The following is a 21989-nucleotide window of genomic DNA, read 5'->3' as shown; positions in this document are numbered from 1 at the left end:
GCCATACAGAAGGTCATTGTTGTTTCTTTTTTATGTATAGTAGTGTGTATATGTTAATTCCAAACTCCTAATTTTAGGATAGCTTATTAGAATAATTTTATTGAAAATATTAGAATGTGATGTGGAATTTCTGTGCTGAACTTCATCCTTTAAAAATCTATTCAAAGTTTTAACTGTAATATTGAATTAAAAAATAGTAAATCCAAGGAGGACTACCCTAGTTAATATAGTTGTTTAGGAAAGTTATTTTATCTTTGTAGCTATTTTTATATTGCATATCTCTGTTAAATATTAATAAATGACAAATATGGGAAACTTTTGTTGGTGTTGGAATAGTGCCTTGGAATTCTTATTATTTTTTTTTGTTATCTCATGGACATAAGTATTAGTAATCTACTCAGGAGCAGTAGAAAAGGTTCTGAGGAAGGGCACTCTGACATGGATTCACTACCTTGACTTCATACATGATCTTCACTTCATTGTGAACTTGATGTCATTACTTTCTTGATCTCCGTATCTTTCTTCCCCCCTCCACCTCAAGTCCTTGATCTCCTTACTCATACCTGACTCTCGTCTTTTCCTTCATTTCATCCCTAATCTTAAGAAATTAGTCTCAGACATGCAGCAAGTTCATCTGTTTTACATTAAAGTCTTCCTGAAGCAAAAATGATTTCATTAATGCTGCTGGGTTAAAATAAAATGTTATGTATCCAGTAGCTCCAATAGCTTGTACAAATAGTGTAAAATAATTAAAAAAAATTTTTTTTGGAGCTTAGTGAGGCCTTGCAGGACTGCGAGGCCCGGGCGGCGTGCGTCCATAGCCGGGGAGACTGAGGCTGGGGCAGGCGCTACCCGGCTGGGCCGTGAGCCGGCCGCGGCCTTGGCAGCGAGGCCTCCCGGAGGCCAGTGGGAGCTCTGCAGAGGAAAGCAGAGGCTGCGCTCCGGTCGCAGGCAGGGCTAGAAGGGCAGCGAGTCTGCTGTCCCACGCGCAGTGGATGCAGCGGTGGCGATGGATGCCCTAGAGGAAGAGAGCTTCACACTGCCCTTCTCTTAGGCCTCGGATGCAGAATTTGATGCTATGGTTGGATATTTAGAGGACATTATCATGGATGATGAGTTCCAGTTATTACAGAGGAATTTCATGGGTAAGTACTACCGGGAGTTTGAAGACACAGAAGAGAATAAGCTAACCTACATGCCTATTTTTAATAAGTATATTTCTTTGGTAGAAAAGCATATAGAAGAACAGAAGTTGGAGCGGATTCCTGGATTTAACATGGAGGCTTTCACTACAACTTTACAGCTCCATAAAGATGAAGTGGCTGGTGACATTTCCGACATGCTGCTCACATTTACAGATTTCCTGGCTTTTAAAGAAATGTTTCTGAACTATTGAGCAGAAAAAGAGGGCCGCGGACTGGACTTGAACAGCGTTTTAGTGGTGACTTCACTGTGCTAATCATCTTCTGTGCCAGCCTCCCAGAACAATCTGTGGCCCTAGGCCCCACCTCCAGGCTGTGGGCTCTTCCTGGACGTCACCAACTCAATAGAGTGGGAGAGGCCTTGGCTAATGATGTCAGAAGAATACATATTGACTCTGTTCTGCAACTCATTAATGTTAAGGATTGATGGGTCAGAAGAAAATTACCTGACCTTCCTGGGACAAGGCGTTCTTGTTTTTGGTAACCCTAGTACTCCTCCCCGAATAGACCCCTCTCTCAGACTTCGAGTCTGGCTCCTGCAGCAAACCCAAGTCCAGCATTCCACCTGGGATTCCTGTCTGCAGCATTCATGTCGGGGTGTCTGTGTTGGGAAAATCCACCATCACCAACTCTCTTGGCCAAGAGCCGGCCTTGCATATCCCATCAGGCTTTTCATTTCTTTATATGGATCACAGTCCTGCAGCCTCAGTGGGCGTTGTGACTGGGAGTAATTACCCAGGGGTTAACTCAAGCTAGCTGCCCATCTCAAGATTTCTGAAAATCCTACCATCACAGCTAGTAGGAATCAACTTACAGAGATTTCCTTTACCTAAAAGTAATGTGAAAGTGAATTCCTAGTCTTACATGTTCTGTCTTTGTATCACTGTCTTCTAGAGGTCCAGATGTTGTCCCATTGTTTCTATAACCCTAGTTCACATGTTTTTGAAAAAATATTTTTGTAGGTGAATACTCAGGCCAACCTAGTGGATATAATCTTGAAACTTCCATGATTACCCACTTCAAGATCAAAGTATTATATGCTGTGTGCTTTTTAGCTGTTAGTGTTGTGAAAGCTAAAATGCTTTCTACCTTGGTGGTCCATTTTACTGGGTGCCAATGAATGTATGCTGGAAGTAGTCTAAAAGATATCCTTTTCTTAGACCATGTTCCTGTTTGTGCAGGTTTGCTTAAAACCCTTTCTATGTAAATCAGCTCCTTAGGTATGGGGTAGGGGCTCTGTGCTTCCTGCTTGGCTGTCAAAATAATCATACCAAAATAGTGTTCCATGGTCTAGCTTAGCAGTAGTAGGAGATAGCAAACAGCTTTACTGGTCATCTGCTTAGATTCAGTACATTGTCTAATTTCAGTGTTTGATAGAACGTTACTGGCCAGAAACCATGGGTGAAAGAAAAAATATAGTAGTTCAATTGCCAATATATAGTTAGTTTTTTGTTTTTATTTTTCAAGTAAAAATTAGAATCTCTAAAAAAAATTTTTTTTAATTGCCTTTACTGACTTAGGAAACACACTGGACTCTGAGTTTGATCTGAAATGTAACAGAGGAGAAAGGCCTTGATCATTTGTAATCAGATTAGCATCCATTCTTATGACATTGATGCATGGTTTGAAGAACCTAAGGAGAATGTGAGGAGGGCACTTTGTGTGAATCTAAATTGACGTTATAAAAAGTAACTGGCTCTGCCTAGTGGAAGTGATTTATTATTTGGCATAGTCAAGCCTCAAGATAATTTTAGGGTTGCCTAATGATGTACTGTTAGCTTTCTTTACTTTTAACTTTAAGAGCAATTTAAAAGTTAGTGGGGAAAATGTAGATTATTTAGGCCTCCTTGGCCCTGTACACTCTGTTCTCTGTGCTTCACTTTTTCTTCTCCTTGGAGAAGAGATTTATCCTTGAGGATTCAGCTCAAGCATCACCTCTCCCGTGAAAATTTTTCTATATACATCTCCTTTTTTTTTTTTCCCTAAATTTTCCCATGCAGACAGAGGTGCTCTTTCCAAGGCACCTGATAAATATATTCTTTAATCCTTTGCTATATTGTAGTGAAATTATTTGTTGACAAATGAAACCGGGGCATAGCATTTTGAGAATTCAACAAGAGCGATTCAAAAGAACAGATGTTATAGTCGTCAACAGTGTCTCAGTCATAGTTAAAGAATTGTCCAAGGAAAAACATACAGAGAAAACTAATAAAAGAAAATGACTATAACTCTTGTTCTGATTCCATTCTCAATAAATTTCCTGAATAATTGTTTTTCCATGTAGGAAGCTAATATGCTAGTTAGCTAGTATTCTGATATCTTCTCCAGTTGCTTGTGAGATTTGCTAATATTACTCAACTATTGAATTTGGAGTTAACTCTTGGATGCTGCAGGCTTAGGCTAAGAACCAGGACTGACATTTACTTATTGGGGTAACCAGACCTCATAAGATGTTTCAGCATCTAACTGGTCAGGATCTTATCTGAAAATTCTACATGTTTTGAAATGTTTGATGGTAGTAGTTCATCTACTTCAAAACCGCCAAATGCAATATATACTATCCATACTTTAAAGATTACAATATCAGAATGTGTCAGGATTCTTTGCTTCCTAAGCTTATTAGCAGAGTGAGACAGACATACATAACCTTTATTTCATTTTATGTAGCTGGATCTCACAAATTACTAGTCAAAGGTATAGGTAGCTTCTGGAATCAAATACTCTGGATTCAGACCATTATTTTCACCAAAAGCAAGCTGCATAATTTGGGCAAGATGCTTAAAATATTTGTGTTTTCATTTATTTACTAAACTAGTAAATAAATAGTTATAATATTTTACCTTATAAGGCTGTATAAAAATTAATAAGCTATGCATGATTTAAAAATATAGTCTAAATGCTTCAATTGGTAATAAAGAGGGTGAAGTTGATTGAAGATGATGAATTTTATTTGTTGAAATAAGTACATGAACTTTAAAAATATTTTACTAAATTGAGCGTGATTTTCTCTTGCCTTCACTTAAGTGTTTTTTGTTGAAAACAGACAAAATAAACGGAGCAATCTCTACGTCTACATAGCAAGGAAACCCTTATGTCCTTGGCATAATATTATGGATTATTGTGAATGTTCTGTACCCTCATAGTCTGTATATACTCACAGTTTCTGAGGGTGAGCATAACGATAAATTTAAAAATTACAGTTATCTCAACCCTGTGCTGAACTATGAAATTTTGTATGATCATTGAGGAGTATTAGTACCAAAGCAATTATATAATGTTTAGACAAGTTTTAGCTGCTTTCACCTTTATCTATACATGGCTATCCTTAATAGTCTGCTCTTTTGTTACTATGTGAGGTAAATAGACTACATTTTAAACTTGATCCTGATCTTCATGGACTCTGATGGGAAAAAAGGGAAATGATTGATTCATGTTTGCTGGAGTTCCTTTGATTTCTGAGAGAAATTAGGAGGTGAAATCTAAGAGAAGTTAAGCCATCGGGAGGAGGCAATCATCTCTTTGAACTTGAGATAGATGGGGTGATAGGTTTTTCAGCTTGAGAACAGCTAGCATAAGTACTGTAATTGTCATATCAGGGTCAAAAGAACTTTCAAAGCAGCTGCTCAGTTTTGGTTTACTATGAATTTGGATTTCCAAGTCTGAAAGAAGGTTTCCAATAATCCAAGAACAAAAAGGAAAATTGCCTAAAAAATTCCTTCCTATATTCATACTTATAAAACCTAAAAACACAATTTTCTGAAATATTTAAACCTTCTATATTATGTTTTATTTTCAACACTTAGGCAGAATGTTAAAATATGTTAACAACCTAAGAAGATACGGTACCTTTCAGTATGTTAACATAAGCAGTTGAATTGCCATGCAGAATGTTAAAGGAAGAAGTCTGCGTAGTTGATGAAAAATAACTATAATTAGTTATCTTGTATGCTTATAATCTTAAGAAGTGTCTTTACTTATTTTGTGTCCTAATGATCATAGGCAATAGTAAAGGGAGCTGATAACATCTCATTTTTACATTTGATTCTATACATGTATTTGTGAAGCGTGTGTTTTTAGATATGACAGTCGGTAAAATCAGCTACTAAAATTCTCCCCTGCCAAGTAGACACAATACTTTTCCTCTAGAATTTGATCATTGCTACAACCAGTGCCTGCTGTTTACTTCTATTTTTTCCCTTTTTTGAATTTAAATTTCTAGTTATATTTGTTCTGTTCCTTTCCCACCACTGTACATTGGATATGGGGTGGGGCAGATGCTTGTCTTTTAGACTGTGGATTGTCGTGCCAGGAGTAACTCTAATCATGTAGATGGAGAGAGCTGCACACCACCTGGATATCCTAATCTTTGTATTGGATGAAATAACTGGGAGTCACTTCGTGATGTCTACAGTGGGGTGTGTGGGGAGTCTATTCTGTTTTGAGCACAAATGGTGCTCATAGACATTTAGTGGTCAGATTTCCCTCTGACTCATTTCCCTCATGCTTTGATTCAAGATAATGTACTCACTTAGGGAAGCTGGATTTTGAAAATACTGATGCTGCAGAGGAAAAGAGCTCAGTTTATTCACTCAGCTTGGAGGAGAACCACATCTTCCTTCTCAAAGACAGAAATTCTATCTTTGAACTTTGTGTGAAAAATAAACTGTTTAATATATTTAATGATTATTTTATAATATACATTTTTTATGCATTTAATTGATCATTACTTGTACTAATGCAAATATATGTTTGATATTTAGAAGTCAAATTCTTCAAATAAATACAATATTTCATGACTTTAAATTGGCTATGTTTGTGAGGACACTTTTTAATTTTTGCCTCTCAAGGAATGCACATCTGATTTCTGAAACTATTGTTTATTTTTAATTTGAGGTAGTTAAGCTACCAACTTTAATAAATGCATAACAGGTCTGTGTTTTCCATATTATCACCTTGTTCTTTACATTTTAGAGGTCTAACATTCTTTCTAAAGTTTTTGAGTTTGCAGACAGCTATCTCTTTGCCATTTCCACTATTAGTATTGCAGATCCAACCTTGGGATCCTGTAAAGGTAGGATAAAAGCAGAGCACTGACTTGCCCAGTGGTGGTACGGGATGGCTGGGTTGAGGAGTTGCAACATAAAAAGATGAGGTAAGATGAAATGGAATTTTTGTGTAGCAGCAGGGTCTGCTTTGGTGAGTTGGGAGGTAAATTTCACAAGTTTTTTGAGCATTTTAGCCTGGATGACTATTTTTTAGTAAATAAGCTGTGATTCTGTACCTGTACTTGCAAGGGTTTGGAATGAAAAGGTAAAGAATGTTGGCCAGGAATTTATGTTCTTCTTTTCATACCTTTATTGTGTATGCAGAAAAAGTTTAATTTCAGTCAGATCCCTTCATTCTTTAGTAATTAGACGTATTTGTCAAGATTTGCATTTTAGCATTAATTCTTTGAATATATAAACTGTTTTTAAGCATGCAACATTGTCTTTGAGACACCTGTATTCCTTACCTTTGTGTGTGTTATTTGCTTAGTCATGTTTAACTCTTTGTGACCTCATGGACTGTAGCCTGCCAGGCTCCTTTGTCCATAGGATTCTCCAAGCAAGAATACTGAAATGGGTTGACATTCCTTTCTCCAGGGGATGTTCCTGACCCAGGGACCAAACCCTTGTCTCCTGCATTTCAGGCAGATTCTTTACCATTTGAGCCACCAGGGAAGCCCATTCTTTCCCTAATACCCAACATTTTTGAGCCTGTTTCTCTTACTTAAAACCCTCAGTTCATTCATCCGTGCATCTTGCAAACTACCCACTACACTTAAGTATTTAAGTGTTAATGGTGCTTTGCCAAATGAAGAGTCTTGTGCTTTGAGGGTCTGCCTAAATTTTAGGAACACAAAACTGAGGCTTTACATGTCTTAGTGCTTCTTTAGTGCATAAACATGTGCTCAACAGTTAAATTCATTTATCCTCTCAGGCTAACTAGGACTTCCCACCCAGATCTACTCAGGGTATTTGGAGGTTGGAGGAAGATGGACTCTAACAATTGAAACCTCTGGTATAGACAATGATTCTGATTTAGAATGTAGGACTAAATTCTGATGCCTTTAAAAACATTGAAGTTAGTTGCTTTACAATGTTATGCTAGTTTCTGCTGTAAAATGAAGTCATTCAGCTAATTGTATTCATACATCTCTTTCTTACTGGACTTCGCTCCCACACCTCCCACGTCCACCCCACCCCTCTAGGTCATCCAAGGGGACCGAGCTGGGCTATGCAGCAGGTTCGCACTAGCTATCTGTTTTGCACATGATTGTGTATACATGTCAATCCCAATCTCCCAGTTCATCCCACTCTTCCTTCCCCCTGCCCCGCGCATCCATACATCTCTTCTCTACATCTGTATCTCTATTCCTGCCCTGCAAATAGGTTCATCTGTAGCATTTTTCTAGATTCCACATACATGGCTTAATATACAATAATTTGTTTTCCTCTTTCTGCATTACTTCACTCTGTATGATGCCTTTTTGATTCATACACTAGAATCCTTTTCTACATCCTTTCCAATACATTTTAGAATGGGCTGTGGGCATCTTGTTATAAACTGAAAAGAATGTCTCATTGCTAAAAAAAACGTAAAGTTAATTAAAAGAAGTCTTCATCTCGTCCTCCTGAAATCTCAGCCCAGGCAGAGGTTCAAGTTCTTCAGGAGGAGATTGGACTATTCATCACTGCTTGTTTGGCTTGTCAGAGTCATGGGAGTTCCTTTCTAATTTACACCATTCCTTTATGAATGTGACATTATATTTAGAGAGTAATTGTGTTAATTTCCCCTAATTGTGATGTCATCCGCCTATCAATAGCCAAATATTCTGACCTTTAAAAACCTGTAGCAATTGTTTTTCAAGTTTGCAAGGCAGGGTAACCTTGAAAAAATGGAGAGATTTCCTGTGAATTCCATTTAAATAGTTTTACTCTTCTCCTCAGAATAATAGTCTGAAAATTTTTATTACTTGTGCTGCATATGCTTATTAAGGAAAATATGATTAACACAGAAAAAAGAAAAATTGTAAACTGTGTCTTCAGGTGAGGGAATGTGGTGTGGTTGGTATCTGATTGTTAAAGGAGTGCAGCACGATCTTTACTGTTATTTCTTGGCTGCATGGAAAGCTTGTGCTGGAGTTGTTGAAAGATGGTAGCAATAGGTGTCAACTGTTTGCTGCCTCTACAACGCTGCTAACCATAATCTTTCCCCTTCTACATTCTGAGTTCCTTCTCCTGGCTCCCATTACAGAACCTAACAAATTCAGGCAATAAGAGAATGTATAATTTTACAAAATATTAGTCTTTGTTTCACAGTGAAGAGTATACAGAAGAGGGGGCTTGGTGGTGAGAGATAGTTGGAAAATGTCATCTGACATTCTCTTACTTGAGAAATGATGGCTATATGAAGAAATGATGGCTTCAATCTCCACTATACTTTGTATCAAAGCTTTTATATTCACTCATTAATTTAATAATTATTTAGTGAGTCCATCCTCTAGTAGAGTTTATATTGATCTATTTGGGGGTAGGTAATAAATATAATGAATAAGTAAATTATATGGTATTCTAAAAAATGATTAATGCAGGCTAATGTTAGCTCAGTTGGTAAAGAATCCACCTGCAATGCAGGAAACCCTGGTACAATTTCTGAGTCGGGAAGATCCACTGGAGAAGGGATAGGCTATCCACTCCAGTATTCTAGGGCTTCCCTGGTGGCTCAGCTGGTAAAGAATATGCCTGCAATATGGGAGACCTGGGTTTGATCCCTGAGTTGAGAAGATCCCCTGGAGAAGGGAATGGCTACTCACTCTAATATTCTGGCCTGGAGAATTCCATGCACTATATAGTCAATAGGCTTGCAAAGAGTCAGACACGACTGAGAGACTTTCACTTCACTTCTGTGAAAAAACAAAGAACAAGGTGGAGAATTGGGAGGAATTGGGGTAGGGGTGAGGATTTGCTGTTTTAAATGAGGTGATTGGGATTAACCTCATTGGGCAAAGATTTAAAGAAAATGATGGAGTTTGTCACGTGGTTATCTTGGTGGAAAACATACTGGACAGAAGAATATTCTGAGTAGAAAGCAGGAGCAGATTGACTGGAAAATAGACTCAAAAGCCAGTTCCAGAGTCCTGCGGTTGTAGCATGCTTGACATATTCTAGGAAAGAAGCTGATGTAGATGACTCTGTGGATCCCATGGAATATGGGAGGGTAAAGCAGAAAAACTAAGAAGGGTCATATCATGAAGGGCTTTCTAGGCCATTGTAAGGATGTTGGCTTTTATTATGAGTGGAATGGGAAAACATGAGAGAATTTTAAGTAGAGATGTGAGATGATGTGATGCCGTTTTAAAAGAATCACCCTGGTCACTTTTTTGAGAACAAACTTTAAGGCGGGCATGGGATGGAGACTGTTGCGCTAATCCTGGCAGGAGGTAATGGTGACATGGATCAGGTTTGTAGTGGTTGATATAGTGTGGATCTGTAGAACGTTGGATATCTTTTAAGAGCTTGGAAGATTTCCTGATGCTTTGGATATGTGGTGGCTGGTGAAGATATCTTGCTTTTTTCTCTCCTTCCCTCTTCATGATAAGTTGTTGGGAGAGGTAGCAATTGCTTGTATCTAAATGATGTTGAGAGACTGGATCAAATAAAATGTCCTTGCAGCTGGTGGAAGTGGAGAGTCAGTGTGGGTCATTGCTGCCCCCTGAGCTGAAATTGTGCCAAAGCATTCTTCCTTGGAGCAGTCAGTGATGCTGCCAAAGAAACTGGAAAGAAAAATTTCTGCTTTTCCTCCCTCATCTCTTATCTTCTGAAGTTTAACATTTTTATTATTCAACCTAAAAGGGTTTCGCCATTCCTAAGAAGTGAGTTTACTTCCATGCGTCCAAAGCTACTCCTTCTATTAATTGGTCATTTCTAACCCTTCACCTGTATAGATTTCCATACTCAGGGCCCACAGCCAGATGGCTAATTTCCAGAACACTCAGGTAATCTCCGAGATTTTGTGCAGACTCTGGAAACAGCCCAGAGCTCAGAGATAGGAGGCTATAGGCTACTTATGCCCTTCAAGGATCTTTGGATAAGGGCAGAATGATACAGACAACAAGGGTTTCTTTAATTCCCCCTTAAACACAACGACACCAATGATGTTTTTGAACATTTATTTAATGTTTGACTCTGCCTTATTCATGCACTAGCTCATTTAACCCTCCCATTAGCACTTTGAAGAAATTATTGTTTTCTTTTTTCACTGATAAGTGAGGCCCAGAACAGACAATCACTTGCCCCAGGTCCCCTCGCTAGCAGATGGTGGGGCTTAGGTATAAACTGGAGTCTGTCACTTGTTATGGCTCTGATGCCGTGGCTCGAAGACGCTGTGCTCCATACTCAGCTACATGCACTTGTTTTACCGGAGAATACTTGCTTTACAACGTTGGGTTAGCTGCTGCTGCACAACGTCGTGAATCACCCGTACGTATGCATATACCCCCTCCCTGCTGAGCTCTCCTACCCCGCCCTCGCATCGCACCAGAGGTCATCCCCGAGCCCCAGGCTGGGCCCCTGTGCGGTGTGACAGCTTCCCACTAGCTGTCTGCTTTACACACGGGTGTATCTACCTCAGTGCTCTCTCTCAGGTCGCGCCCTCTCTCTTTCCCCACTGTGTCTACAAGTCCATTGTCTATTCTGCCCTCTAGCTATATGTGCTTTTCGGTCTATGTTCCTGTTAATCTGCTCCTGCTTTCTACTCAGAATATTATCCTACAGTTTAATATCTTTGCTCCCCATAGACGCTTTCTCTGAACCAAAGTAATTTAGGAAAACTAGACCTTTATGGGGTTTCCTAACTGGCACTAGTGGTAAAGAACTTGCCTGCCAATGCAGGAGACACAGGAGATGTGGGTTCAGTCCCTGGGTTGGGAAGATCCCCTGAAGGAGGAAATGGCAACCCACTTCAGTATTCTTGCCTAAAAAATTCCATGGACAAAGGAGCCTGGTGGGCTACAGTTCATGTGCTCACATAGAATCGGACATGAGTGAAGCAACTTAGCAGTAGCACTAGACATTTTATGAGGAAAAATAGGGGAGGAAGCACAAAAGAGTGTTGAGGGATGGTTAGGTATGTTTAGATAAGATAGAACTTTCGATAACATATGTTTTGCTAACCAGTAGGAAAATATTGACAGCTTTTATTTTTAATATTATTTTTAATGATTTAAAAAGAAAATAAAAATAAATTGAATCTGTTACATATACCACACATACAAAGGGTAATGAACGTATTAAATCTATTAATGCTCAATATAATTATCACAACTTGAAAATACTTTATTCACTAGCTACAAGCCTTATATACATTTATTTCTTATGTACACAGAATTTTTGCCAAGCTATTTACAACACACAGTTACTATTGGATGTTATTCTCCATTCATGCCTGGCCCGAAGTGTCAGCAATAAGTGGTATCTCAGATTGTTACTGGTAAAAGTGTGAGAAATCGCTATAATTCTCCTGCCTTTATATTTGATGGAATAATTTGCCAGACACTAATCAGAAGTTTTCTGATGGAATTCTGCATTGACAAAAATCAAATTCAAATTCTGAGCTAGCTAGCATTGATTTTTCACATGTATTTTGTGCTTCTGAGGTTTGATACTAAGCTTCTGGCATTCTTCTGTGTGCTTTGTAAGGATGGAGCTCACTTTGAAGTACCTAGGATCTCTGTTTATAAGAGATTGGCCAGATCTGGAAAAGAATATGAATTTGGCTGCTGGGTCAGAAATGTCATCATCATGAATTTGGAAGACAGAATAATGCAGCGGCATACTGAGCTTGCTATAAAAATGAAAGCTGTTAGCTTGTATTCTGTAGTAATTGCATTTGCTTTAATTTTTTTCCCATGCAGGTAATTAATTTAAAAAACATTTTGTCCAGATGCAAAATAATGAAAATACAATGTTAGTTATTTTTTGTTTTTAAGAATAATATTTTAATTGAATCTTTTTTTGAGAAATTTTAGAGTGCTCTCAAAACAGTTTGTATTCTGCTGCTGCTGATCTAGGTACAAAAAAATCTGGAATGTTTTGACCATCTGCTGGTATTTCCAGTCAGTGTTTGCCTACAAACAATGAAAAAGATTCACAGTGAACTTGAACATCAGAGAGTAGAGTGAACTTTGGAGGCTAATTCTTCCAAACCCCGACAAATATGAAAACACTAGCACAGCTTTACTTAAAATGACACCTACTAAAGCGGGTTTCCATGTGTTATTCTACAGTTCTTAGCGTGAAGATTCAGACAAAAGGACTAAAATCTTATCTCTTTCATTCTTTCATATTGTACTCATTTATTTTGTTATTATTACTTTTCAAATTTTTGAACTTAAAATATTCTGCTTTATAAGGTCTCGGTTTAAGAGTCATGAGCATTGAGTTAATGATGTCAGTTTTCTGTAAAAAGTATTAAGGATACAGTCTGGACCTCAGGTATTTCCACCATGCCAGAAGGATGATCCTTGGCAAGCAAAGCAAAGCAACAACAATAAGAAAACATACAAAACAGCTGATTGGAGCCATGTTTTCCCTTAGATGTCCTACGAAATTACATTGAGTTTCTGTAATGCATGAAGGCAGGAGTTATGTTTTTCAGATGTGTTAATGTGCTTTGGTAATGGCTGATTACATTGAATTTGAGGGCCAGATTTCACATTCTAATCTACAGCTGAATATGGTCCCACGCATGTAGAACATTCATTAATGCTGGTCTCACAATCATTCATAAGTTTAAGAAGAAGAAATGTCTGCTTTAAAATGTTAGGCTTTTTCTTGATATTTTCACATTGTATGATAAGCATTTACATATTTTAGAATGAACACTTAAACACTATATTCAATGACTAGGGACTAAATAATAATACATAATAATACATTTGCTTACAAGCTTACATGCACACAAACTTCACATACTTTATTGAGCTGTTTGTGGCAACTGTGTAAGGGCCACTTACTATTTCAGCATTCAATTTTGAATTTAATTCTTTGAAGTTTTTGAATCCATTAAACCTATTGTATGTGTCTGCACACTTGCATGTCTATGTATATATGTGTATCTGTTTGTTTATTAGTGTAATTAAAATAAATTTAGCTTAAACACTTATGATAGGGGTGTTTAGACATTTAACACTTTGTAACAATTAGATACTTCTGATGCTGGATTCAAAACAGGGGAGGAAGATTAGAAAATTTAATGTTTTGGCAGTAAACACCATGTATTCTCTTGAAATAATTGTTTTTTATCTTGTTCTTAAGAAAAATGGTCCTATATTGATGGAGGCATAACAATCCAGTAAAGTGTCACAGGTAATTATAGTTGGATAGCTTTAAAAATCTATCTGAATATTTGGAAGGAGAAGTTTTTACTACACATCCACATTCTCAGAAGGTTACTGCTTTCTTGAGCCGGATTGATGATATCTCTAATTCAAGAAAAGATGGCTTTTGAGCACTGAGGTCTGGAAGATAAATTCCACACTTAATGGTGTACCTTGATTTGTTATAGCTCTCAGAAATATGTCAGTATATTTTTTTCTTATAGTAAAATAGATTCTTCTTTAGGACCATTAGCTCATTTCTTTCTGGGGGAATTTCTGAGTTATCTAAGCAGATAAAGGAAGGCTCTTTCTGTAGAAATATGTATATTATACTCCTGTTGCCTGGTATTAGTTCACGTGTATCCACATTTTGTCCAGCTTTTTATTCTAACAGGTGATTCTGTTGTCTACATCTTACTTGATTTACCTATATGTATACTAGTATATCTCATGGAGGAGGGCATGGCAACCCACTCCAGTATTCTTGCCTGAAGAATCCCATGGACAGAGGGGCATGGCAGGCTACAGTCCTTAGGATCACAAAGAGTCAGACATGACTGAAACAACTTAGCATGCACTCAAACAAGCACAGATAAGTAGTACATAGACTTTTGTCCTGAGGCTTTGCATTTAAATATATTTTCTGATACCTTCTCCTAGTCCTTACTCTTCCCCCCCCCTCCCCCAGTGGGGGAAGGGGAGAGAAGAAGGACACTATACAATTGTTAATACTCACCTTAAACTTTTTCCTTGGGTTATGGAGGAAAAATACATTTTCCTTTGGAACTAATAGATGCTCTTGTCTACTATAATAACTATGAATTAGTATCTTTAATTCTTGCCTAAAAATTGGTAGTCAGTATCAGAGATAAATGAGATTCTTCCCTTCTTCATTAGAAAGCCTCTTTACTGTTATGTAATCTATTTTTTTCTTAAACCTACAAATATTTTTGAAAAATAAAATAAGGAGGATCATAGGGATTTGCTTTGTCATTTTAAAGTTCTATCTTTGACTATTTCTTAGTTTGGCTCTTTAAAATATGTAATAGTCAAAAACTAAATGATTATGTTTTTCTTTTGAAGCCACTTTCCCAGAAAAATAAAGAGAAAAATGTGTGCAGCTGCCTAATAATTTGATCAGGTTTGTTTTTCAATTATATTTCATGGTGAATATCTTTAAATCTCAAAAATAAATAAATAAATAAATAAATAAATCTCAAAAAATTTTTATCCTACAAAGTTAATTCTCTTTAGCAAAGATTTTCATTAATTTTTACTCTTAGAGGTTAATTTCCCATAATTTTAGTCATAAAGTAAGTCATATAACTTTTTTCTTTAATAGCTATAGATGAAAAAGTTTCATTTTGTATAGATTTTACTTTTATTCACTCATCATTATATTTTTATAGTTTTTTAATCTTTTGAGGAAATCATATGTTACTTTAGTGTCACAATATATATTGCAATTTTTCAATGAGAAAAATGAAACTCTTTATAAATACTTTTCAGAAATATTTTTCTGTACATACAATTATTAAATTTTTCAAAGAATAAATTTAAAGCCTATTTTATTTTTGAGGGGGCAAATACCTTAATAGTGTCTTTGTTGAACTCAAATGCTACCTTTCTCAGTTGAAACACAGTGGCCTAAAAATCGCCCTTCTTTTTTACAAAGACTATGTAGAACAGGGCTGACAATCAGGAGAGTGGGGATGCTGTGGTGTCCACGATGGCCTCACTCTACTCTTTCCGCTCAGGAAATGGGTTTAAGAGTATTCATCCACAGAAGTACAGGGTGGGCTTATGAAACTTGAAGTGGTGGAGCCAGATTTGGAATTCTGGCGGGAGCAACCATTGAAGCTTGGGTCTCTTGGAGGCACTCTCTTTTTCCGACTGGATTTGCTGTTATCTGCATCACTAGGGTCAAACACCACCGTCATGGATTCCATCCTGGTCACAGTGTACAGGCTGCTTTGCCGAGTCGGGTGAAACCTGGTAGTCTTGAGCTCCAGCTCATCATAGCTAGAAACTTCAATGAAAGGACACCAGCGGAATGCTCTCTTGAAGCCTGCTCGAAATCTGAGGAGAAGCAGGCCACAAGAAGAAAAAGTCATATTTTCAAGTGGAAATTTGCTTCAACTTCTACAGAAAACTCTGCTTAATGCAATTAAGCCAACTCATTTTTTAAATTTAATTTTCTAGTCTAACTTTTAAAATTTATGCCACAGTATTGGTACTAGTTTTCTAAGTCCTTTTTGTTTGAATTGAATCTTAATTTCCCATTGATCAAAAGTAAGTCGTAAAAGAGTAAAGGTGCAGTATAAGTAATCAATATGTCAAAGAAGCAGTGTAGGTTTCTTCAATGATTTTATACATTTGCATAAGTGAATTAAGCTTTCTGGGTATGGCTCTGAAAAATGACATATTTTGAAATAGATTCTTACAGTAATAATTACACATTTATAAATTAATCTCATTTAATATTAAAATTAATTGCTCAGCTGAATGTTTTTATCTAATTGTATATGAAAGTATAAAATCCTTGGCTTTGTAAGCCATTAAATGAAGTTGATTAAAAACATATGTTCTGCTTTTGGGGTTATTTGAATTGATATATGGCTTGTGCAATTACTGAAAAAAGTAAGAATTAAATAATACTTTTAAGAAACTTAAGGAATGATGTGGTAGATGTCTAACTGAAAATAGAGCTGAGAATTTAGGTTGAGTAGCTACCTACACGAAGTCCTGTTTCTATTTGGCTACCATATTGGTTTATTAAGGAAATGATTCACCTTATGAAATTTAACGCTACCCCCTCCATGTGCTGACCTTACAACTAAGTGTTTTTAATCTGGAAACCATGGTTTACCTTTTTTTCCCAGTCTTAAATTTAATTGTGAATATTTCTCCTTCTCTTTCCAACTTCACTTTAAAACTAGCTTCCCCTCTTCCAGAGGTTGCACCCTGTCTTACTCACTGACCTCATCATACTGGAGGGAGGTTTGGGATTCTTCTCCTTAGTGTTGCTTCTGTTACTCTTATGACACCTTCTATTTTGAAGTATATTTCCAAAACATCATTCTTAAAAGATCACATATGCTACCATCTCTCCATCTGTGCATTTTTACAAAGTGTCTTCATTTCTTTGAGGACTTGAGCACACCACCTCACCTCCTTTAATAATAGGACATTTCTTTTTCTTTGACAAGTAAAATTCTGAAGGATTTGGAGAGAGAATTTGGCCTATATAGAAACCAGCTGTTTAGAACCCCCAAGAGCATTGTTTTGAGGGGGTAACTGTTAAGGTGAGATAATTCGTTAAATAGGAAGGAGTTGGGTTTCCCTGGTGTCTCTGCTGGTAAGGAATCCACCAGTAATGCAGGAGACCTGGGTTCAATCCCTGGGTTGGGAAGATCCCCTGGAGAAGGGAAAGCCTACCCACTCTAGTATTCTGACCTGGAGAATTCCATGGACTGTATAGTCCATGGGGTCGCAAAGAGTCAGATACAACTGAGTGATTTCCACTTTCACTTTTTCACTAGAAAAATACCTAGCTCTGTGTTCCTCTCAGTGAATTTTTCAATTTTCCATTCCTTTTGAATTTTAACTGTGTACCAAGAAGCTTAAACAATATTATATGCTTTCAGTGAAGCCAGAAGTGACAAAGAACTTGCATTTGGTAATCTTATTTTTACCTCTTATTCAGACAGCAGTAGATGATGGGGTTGTACATGGTTGAGCTCATTGCCAGCCAAAAGCTAGCCAGATAGACCTGCTGAATATACTTCCACCTGTTTAGTTGTTGATAGATTGCAGTGAGGATGAAATAAATATGGTAAGGCAGCCAGCAGATGGCAAATGTCACCACAACAATAATCATCATTTTTACAACCTGGAAAGAAAGAAAGAGGTCACTTTTGGCAAATATGGAAGTCACTATATTAGTTCTAATAGCTTACCACAAATCATATTTTGCTGCCTATACAGTTAAATATATGGCTTGCCTAAGAAATAGTCAATAAGTTAAAAAATGACAAGGTAATATCAGGATAGTTACCTAAGTTTCAAGAAAGCATTCTTGTGTCACCTAGTGAATGGGTGGCACTCACTCAAATAGAAATGTATTTTAATTGGCTTGAAGAAAATAAGTGTTTATAAAACAACAAAGAGCCTGGGAGCAGGAAGGAGAAAGAGCTAGGATTTGGCTGTGCTAGCCCGCACTATAAAAGAGTGAAGACATCATATCTAGAGAAACTGGCTGTTGAGTGACAGTGCGGGTATATCAGACTGTAGGGGTTGAGCAAGTTCCTCAGTATTTATTATTGCCTGAGTATAGCTCATGACTATTCAGATTTCTTTACTCTAATACCATGCTCAGTGGGAAACCTTCAGAATGTTAATTTGGTTTCTTTTGTAATCTGATATTGGGAAAGGTTTCTCTTGATAGTGATAAAGGATATTCACATTAGTCTGAGAAAATATCACTAACTTTAAATTTGTAAGTAGGCAGTTGGCTTATACACCTGGTCTATATATCGACTTCTGTGATTTTGTCAAGCATGGATTATTTCCTCTCTTTTCACACTTACTACAATATGTTTGAAAGCTCCTGTCAAAGTAGAATGCAATCTCTCCTCCACTAGTCTTTAAATTCCTAAAAGGCATAGAGAATGTCTTAATTATCTTAATATCCCCAGCATCTAGCACGGTGTCTAGTATATGGCTAGAGATAGATAATTAGATATAAGATGAATGAATAAGGAATGACTGTACAATTTGTAATAGGAAGTTGAGTGAGAGGATGTTTTGTATGTCTCTAAATAGGATAAAATAGGATAAAATTTGCTAGACTCAAAGTAATCAACACAGTGATTACTGTGATCACAGTGATCAATACAGTGATTAAAGTGCATAGAAAGCCAAGTGGCTTGGCTTGGCTTTCTAAGTGAAAGGGAAAAATTAGTAACAGCATTCTAGACTAGATAACCTCATTTAATATTCCTCATTTACTCAACCAATCTGTTGAGTAAATTTGCTCATACTTCTTTTGGGAATTTGTAAAAAGTTTAAAATAATGCATATTAAACAAAATAATTTTGAGGTTTACCCATAGTCATATTAGAACACAAATCAGAGAAATTCCTGATGTAAATGACCTATGTAGCATCTTGAAACTATGAAAATACATTATTTAAGTATTGGGTTCATCATTTGATTGCAAGTGGGGATTCAGATGAAAGTTGACAAGGTTAAAAATCATGAGAGACATGATTCTAGAAATAGACAAAGCATGAAATGGATCAGTGTGGAAAGCAAAGCTTTCCCAAGGGTCTAATCATGGTAACATCCAGGTATCTGCTATTAGGTGATAAAAATTGGCCATCAGAGCTGAAAATCCAGATCAGTAGCTCATAAAATGCCATCATTGGCCACATCATGGAAAATGTTTTGATTTTTTCCCATGTTTTTTCAATTGCATTTTTTTCTGAATAACTGTGTTCAGAATTCTGCATTTTATTTCTCTTATTTTTATTTATATATTTGTAGAATACAAGTAAGGGGAATATTTAAATATAATTTATATTTATACAATGCTTCACACATTTAGCAACTTACTAATTGGTTTTCAATTGGACTTTAGGAAGCTAAGGCAAAGACCAAGAGACTTGACCACTGCGATTCATGAAATCTAAGTTAGATCTTTTAAAACCCAGACTCTTAAGTCTGTTTTTTTAAATGCTTACAGTTAATAACACTTACTGAATGCCTATTGGGTCTAAAAAAACATAATATAGAAAGATAATGGGTAGAGAACCAATTCCTTATCCTGAAGAAGATTATGATATAATGAAAAATATTGAAATGTAAATTAAAGTACATAGAAATCTGAATATAAACACGTGTAAATAAAGTAAAAAATAATATTTATGAGACTTTGAAACTGAAAGTCGCTCAGTCATGTTGGACTCTTTGCAACCCCATGAACTATACAGTCCATGGAATTCTTCAGACCAGAATACTGGAGTGGGTAGCCTTTCTCTTCTCCAGGGGATTTTCAATCCAGGGATTGAATCAAGGTCTCCCATATTGCAGGCATATTCATTATCAGCTGAGCCACAAGGGAAACCCAAGAATATTGGAGTGGGTAGCCTATCCCTTCTTCAGCAGATCTTCCTGACCCAGGAATTGAACTGGGTCTCCTGCATTGCAAGCAGATTCTTTACGAACTGAGCTATCAGGAAAGCCCATTTACTAGTTTATTATAAGCAGGAATGGCTCAATGCATGTTACCTGTAGATCAGGGAAGATTAGGCTGAATGACATGGGTTTGGTTGATTTTTTTTCATTCTTGAGTATGTGAACATCATACTGTTCCTCCAACATGGTACACAGAAGTTCGTGTCCAAGATTATTCTCCCTAGCTCCTCCCTCTCTCCCTAGCTCCTCCCTTCCCTCTTGCCCCAATTATTCTCACTGACTAACAACCTCTTCTCCCACAAACTTTTGCACAGTTATCACTTTTTCTATGACCAGCCTATTGAAAATTGCAATCTGTCCCTCCAGCACTCCCTAAACCCCTTAGCCTGTTCTTTATTTTCAGTTTATGTGTCATGTGTATTCTTTACTTTGTGTCTCCTTATGCTAGAATACTAAAAAAAAAAAAGCAAAAATTTTCTGCTTGTTTTACTTACTTACATATTTCAGTCATGTAGACTAGATTTCACACAAAATTGGTGTTTAGAGTTTTGAAAAATAAGTTATTTAAACTGAATAAAAAAAGATAGAAGCTAAAAGACAAGTAGTTGGTGAGGTGATGCTCACGATTTTACTCCATCATGAATTACTCGTATCATTTGTCCTCTAACTTTAAGCATATATAATATACAATGAGTTATTTCCTTTCCTAGGCAAACAAATTCAAGTAATGTGTATGACTGCAACACAATATTATCAGTATATTATTTTGGATGCATGAATGCATTGCATTTCATTCTGAATAAATGTTAAGAGCAAGAAAAAAACATTTATGACAGTGTGAACATGGTTCAAGCTACCATGTTGAATACAGTATCAGCAAATATACCTAACATTGCTTTTATACAGTCTAACGGAAAACTCCCTTTGCATGAAATTGTTTTCCAACAATAGCGGAAGAGCTGCAAAGGCTATCAGAATCTTTTAACGTATTTGCCAGCCATCAATGTCGAAGAAGTACAGAAAGAAGGAAAATTAAAGAGCATGTGTAGAAACAGTATCAGATAACTTATAATTCACATACACATGGCCTTAAGGATTCTGTTGCAAGACATTCAGAAGCTTCTTTGAAGATTTTTCAGTTCAGTTCAGTTCAATCACTCAGTCATATCTGACTCTTTGCAACCCCATGAATCGCAGCACGCCAGGCCTCCCTGTCCATCACCAACTCCTGGAGTTTACTCAAACTCAAGTTCATCAAGTTGGTGATGCCATCCAACCATCTCATCCTCTGTCATCCCCTTCTTCTGCCCCCAATCCCTCCCAGCATCAGGGTCTTTTCCAACAAGTCAACTCTTCACATAAGGTGGCCAAAGTATTGGAGTTTCAGCTTCAGCATCAGTCCTTCCAATGAACACCCAGGACTGATCTCCTTCAGGATAGACTGGTTGGATCTCCTTGCAGTCCAAGGGACTCTCAAGAGTCTTCTCCAACACCACAGTTCAAAAGCATCAGTTTTTCAGCACTCAGCTTTCTTCACAGTCCAACTCTCACATCCATACATGACCACTGGAAAAACCATAGCCCTGACCAGACGGACCTTTGTTGGCAAAGTAATGTCTCTGCTTTTTAATATGCTATCTAGGTTGTTCATAACTTTCCTTCAAATGAGTAAGTGTCTTATAATTTCATGGCTGCAATCACCATCTGCAGTGATTTTGGAGCCCCAAAAAATAAAGTATGACACTTGTTTCCACTGTTTCCCCATCTATTTCCCATGAAGTGATGGGATAAGATGCCATGATCTTAGTTTTCTGAATGTTGAGCTTTAAGCCAACTTTTTCACTCTCCTCTTTCACTTTCATCAAGAGGCTTTTTAGTTCCTCTTCACTTTCTGCCATAAGGGTGGTGTCATCTGCATATCTGAGGTTATTGATATTTCTCCCAGCAATCTTGATTCCAGCTTGTACTTCTTCCAGCCCAGCGTTTCTCATGATGTACTCTGGATATAAGTTAAATAAGCAGGGTGACAACATATAGCCTTGACATGCTCCTTTTCCTATTTGAAACCAGTCTGTTGTTCCATGTCCAGTTCTAACTGTTGCTTCCTGACCTGCATATAGGTTTCTCAAGAGGCAGGTCAGGTGGTCTGGTATTCCTATCTCTTTCAGAAT

The 21989-nt window shown here is 37.1% G+C and overlaps 1 protein-coding gene and 1 pseudogene across 1 annotated transcript in view; one reads left to right on the top strand and one right to left on the bottom strand.

Annotated features, from left to right (window-relative positions):
- Positions 1-1009: 1009 nt before the first annotated feature.
- Positions 1010-1501, top strand: LOC136148086 (ADP-ribosylation factor-like protein 2-binding protein pseudogene; annotated as a pseudogene).
- Positions 1502-15386: 13885 nt separating this feature from the next.
- Positions 15387-21989, bottom strand: part of TACR3 (tachykinin receptor 3) — a 71841-nt gene continuing 65238 nt past the window's right edge. The window contains exons 4-5 of the mRNA XM_065907498.1: positions 17316-17512; positions 15387-15699 (exon numbers count right to left, since the gene is read on the bottom strand). Of these exons, the coding sequence (XP_065763570.1) occupies positions 15387-15699; positions 17316-17512 (510 nt within the window). The remainder of the gene's footprint in view (positions 15700-17315; positions 17513-21989) is intronic.

Source organism: Muntiacus reevesi, chromosome 16 (genome assembly GCF_963930625.1).
Source record: "Muntiacus reevesi chromosome 16, mMunRee1.1, whole genome shotgun sequence".
Classification (NCBI taxonomy): domain Eukaryota; kingdom Metazoa; phylum Chordata; class Mammalia; order Artiodactyla; family Cervidae; genus Muntiacus; species Muntiacus reevesi.
Note: the sequence above shows the minus strand (reverse complement) of the source record. Positions and strands in the feature narration are given on the sequence as shown.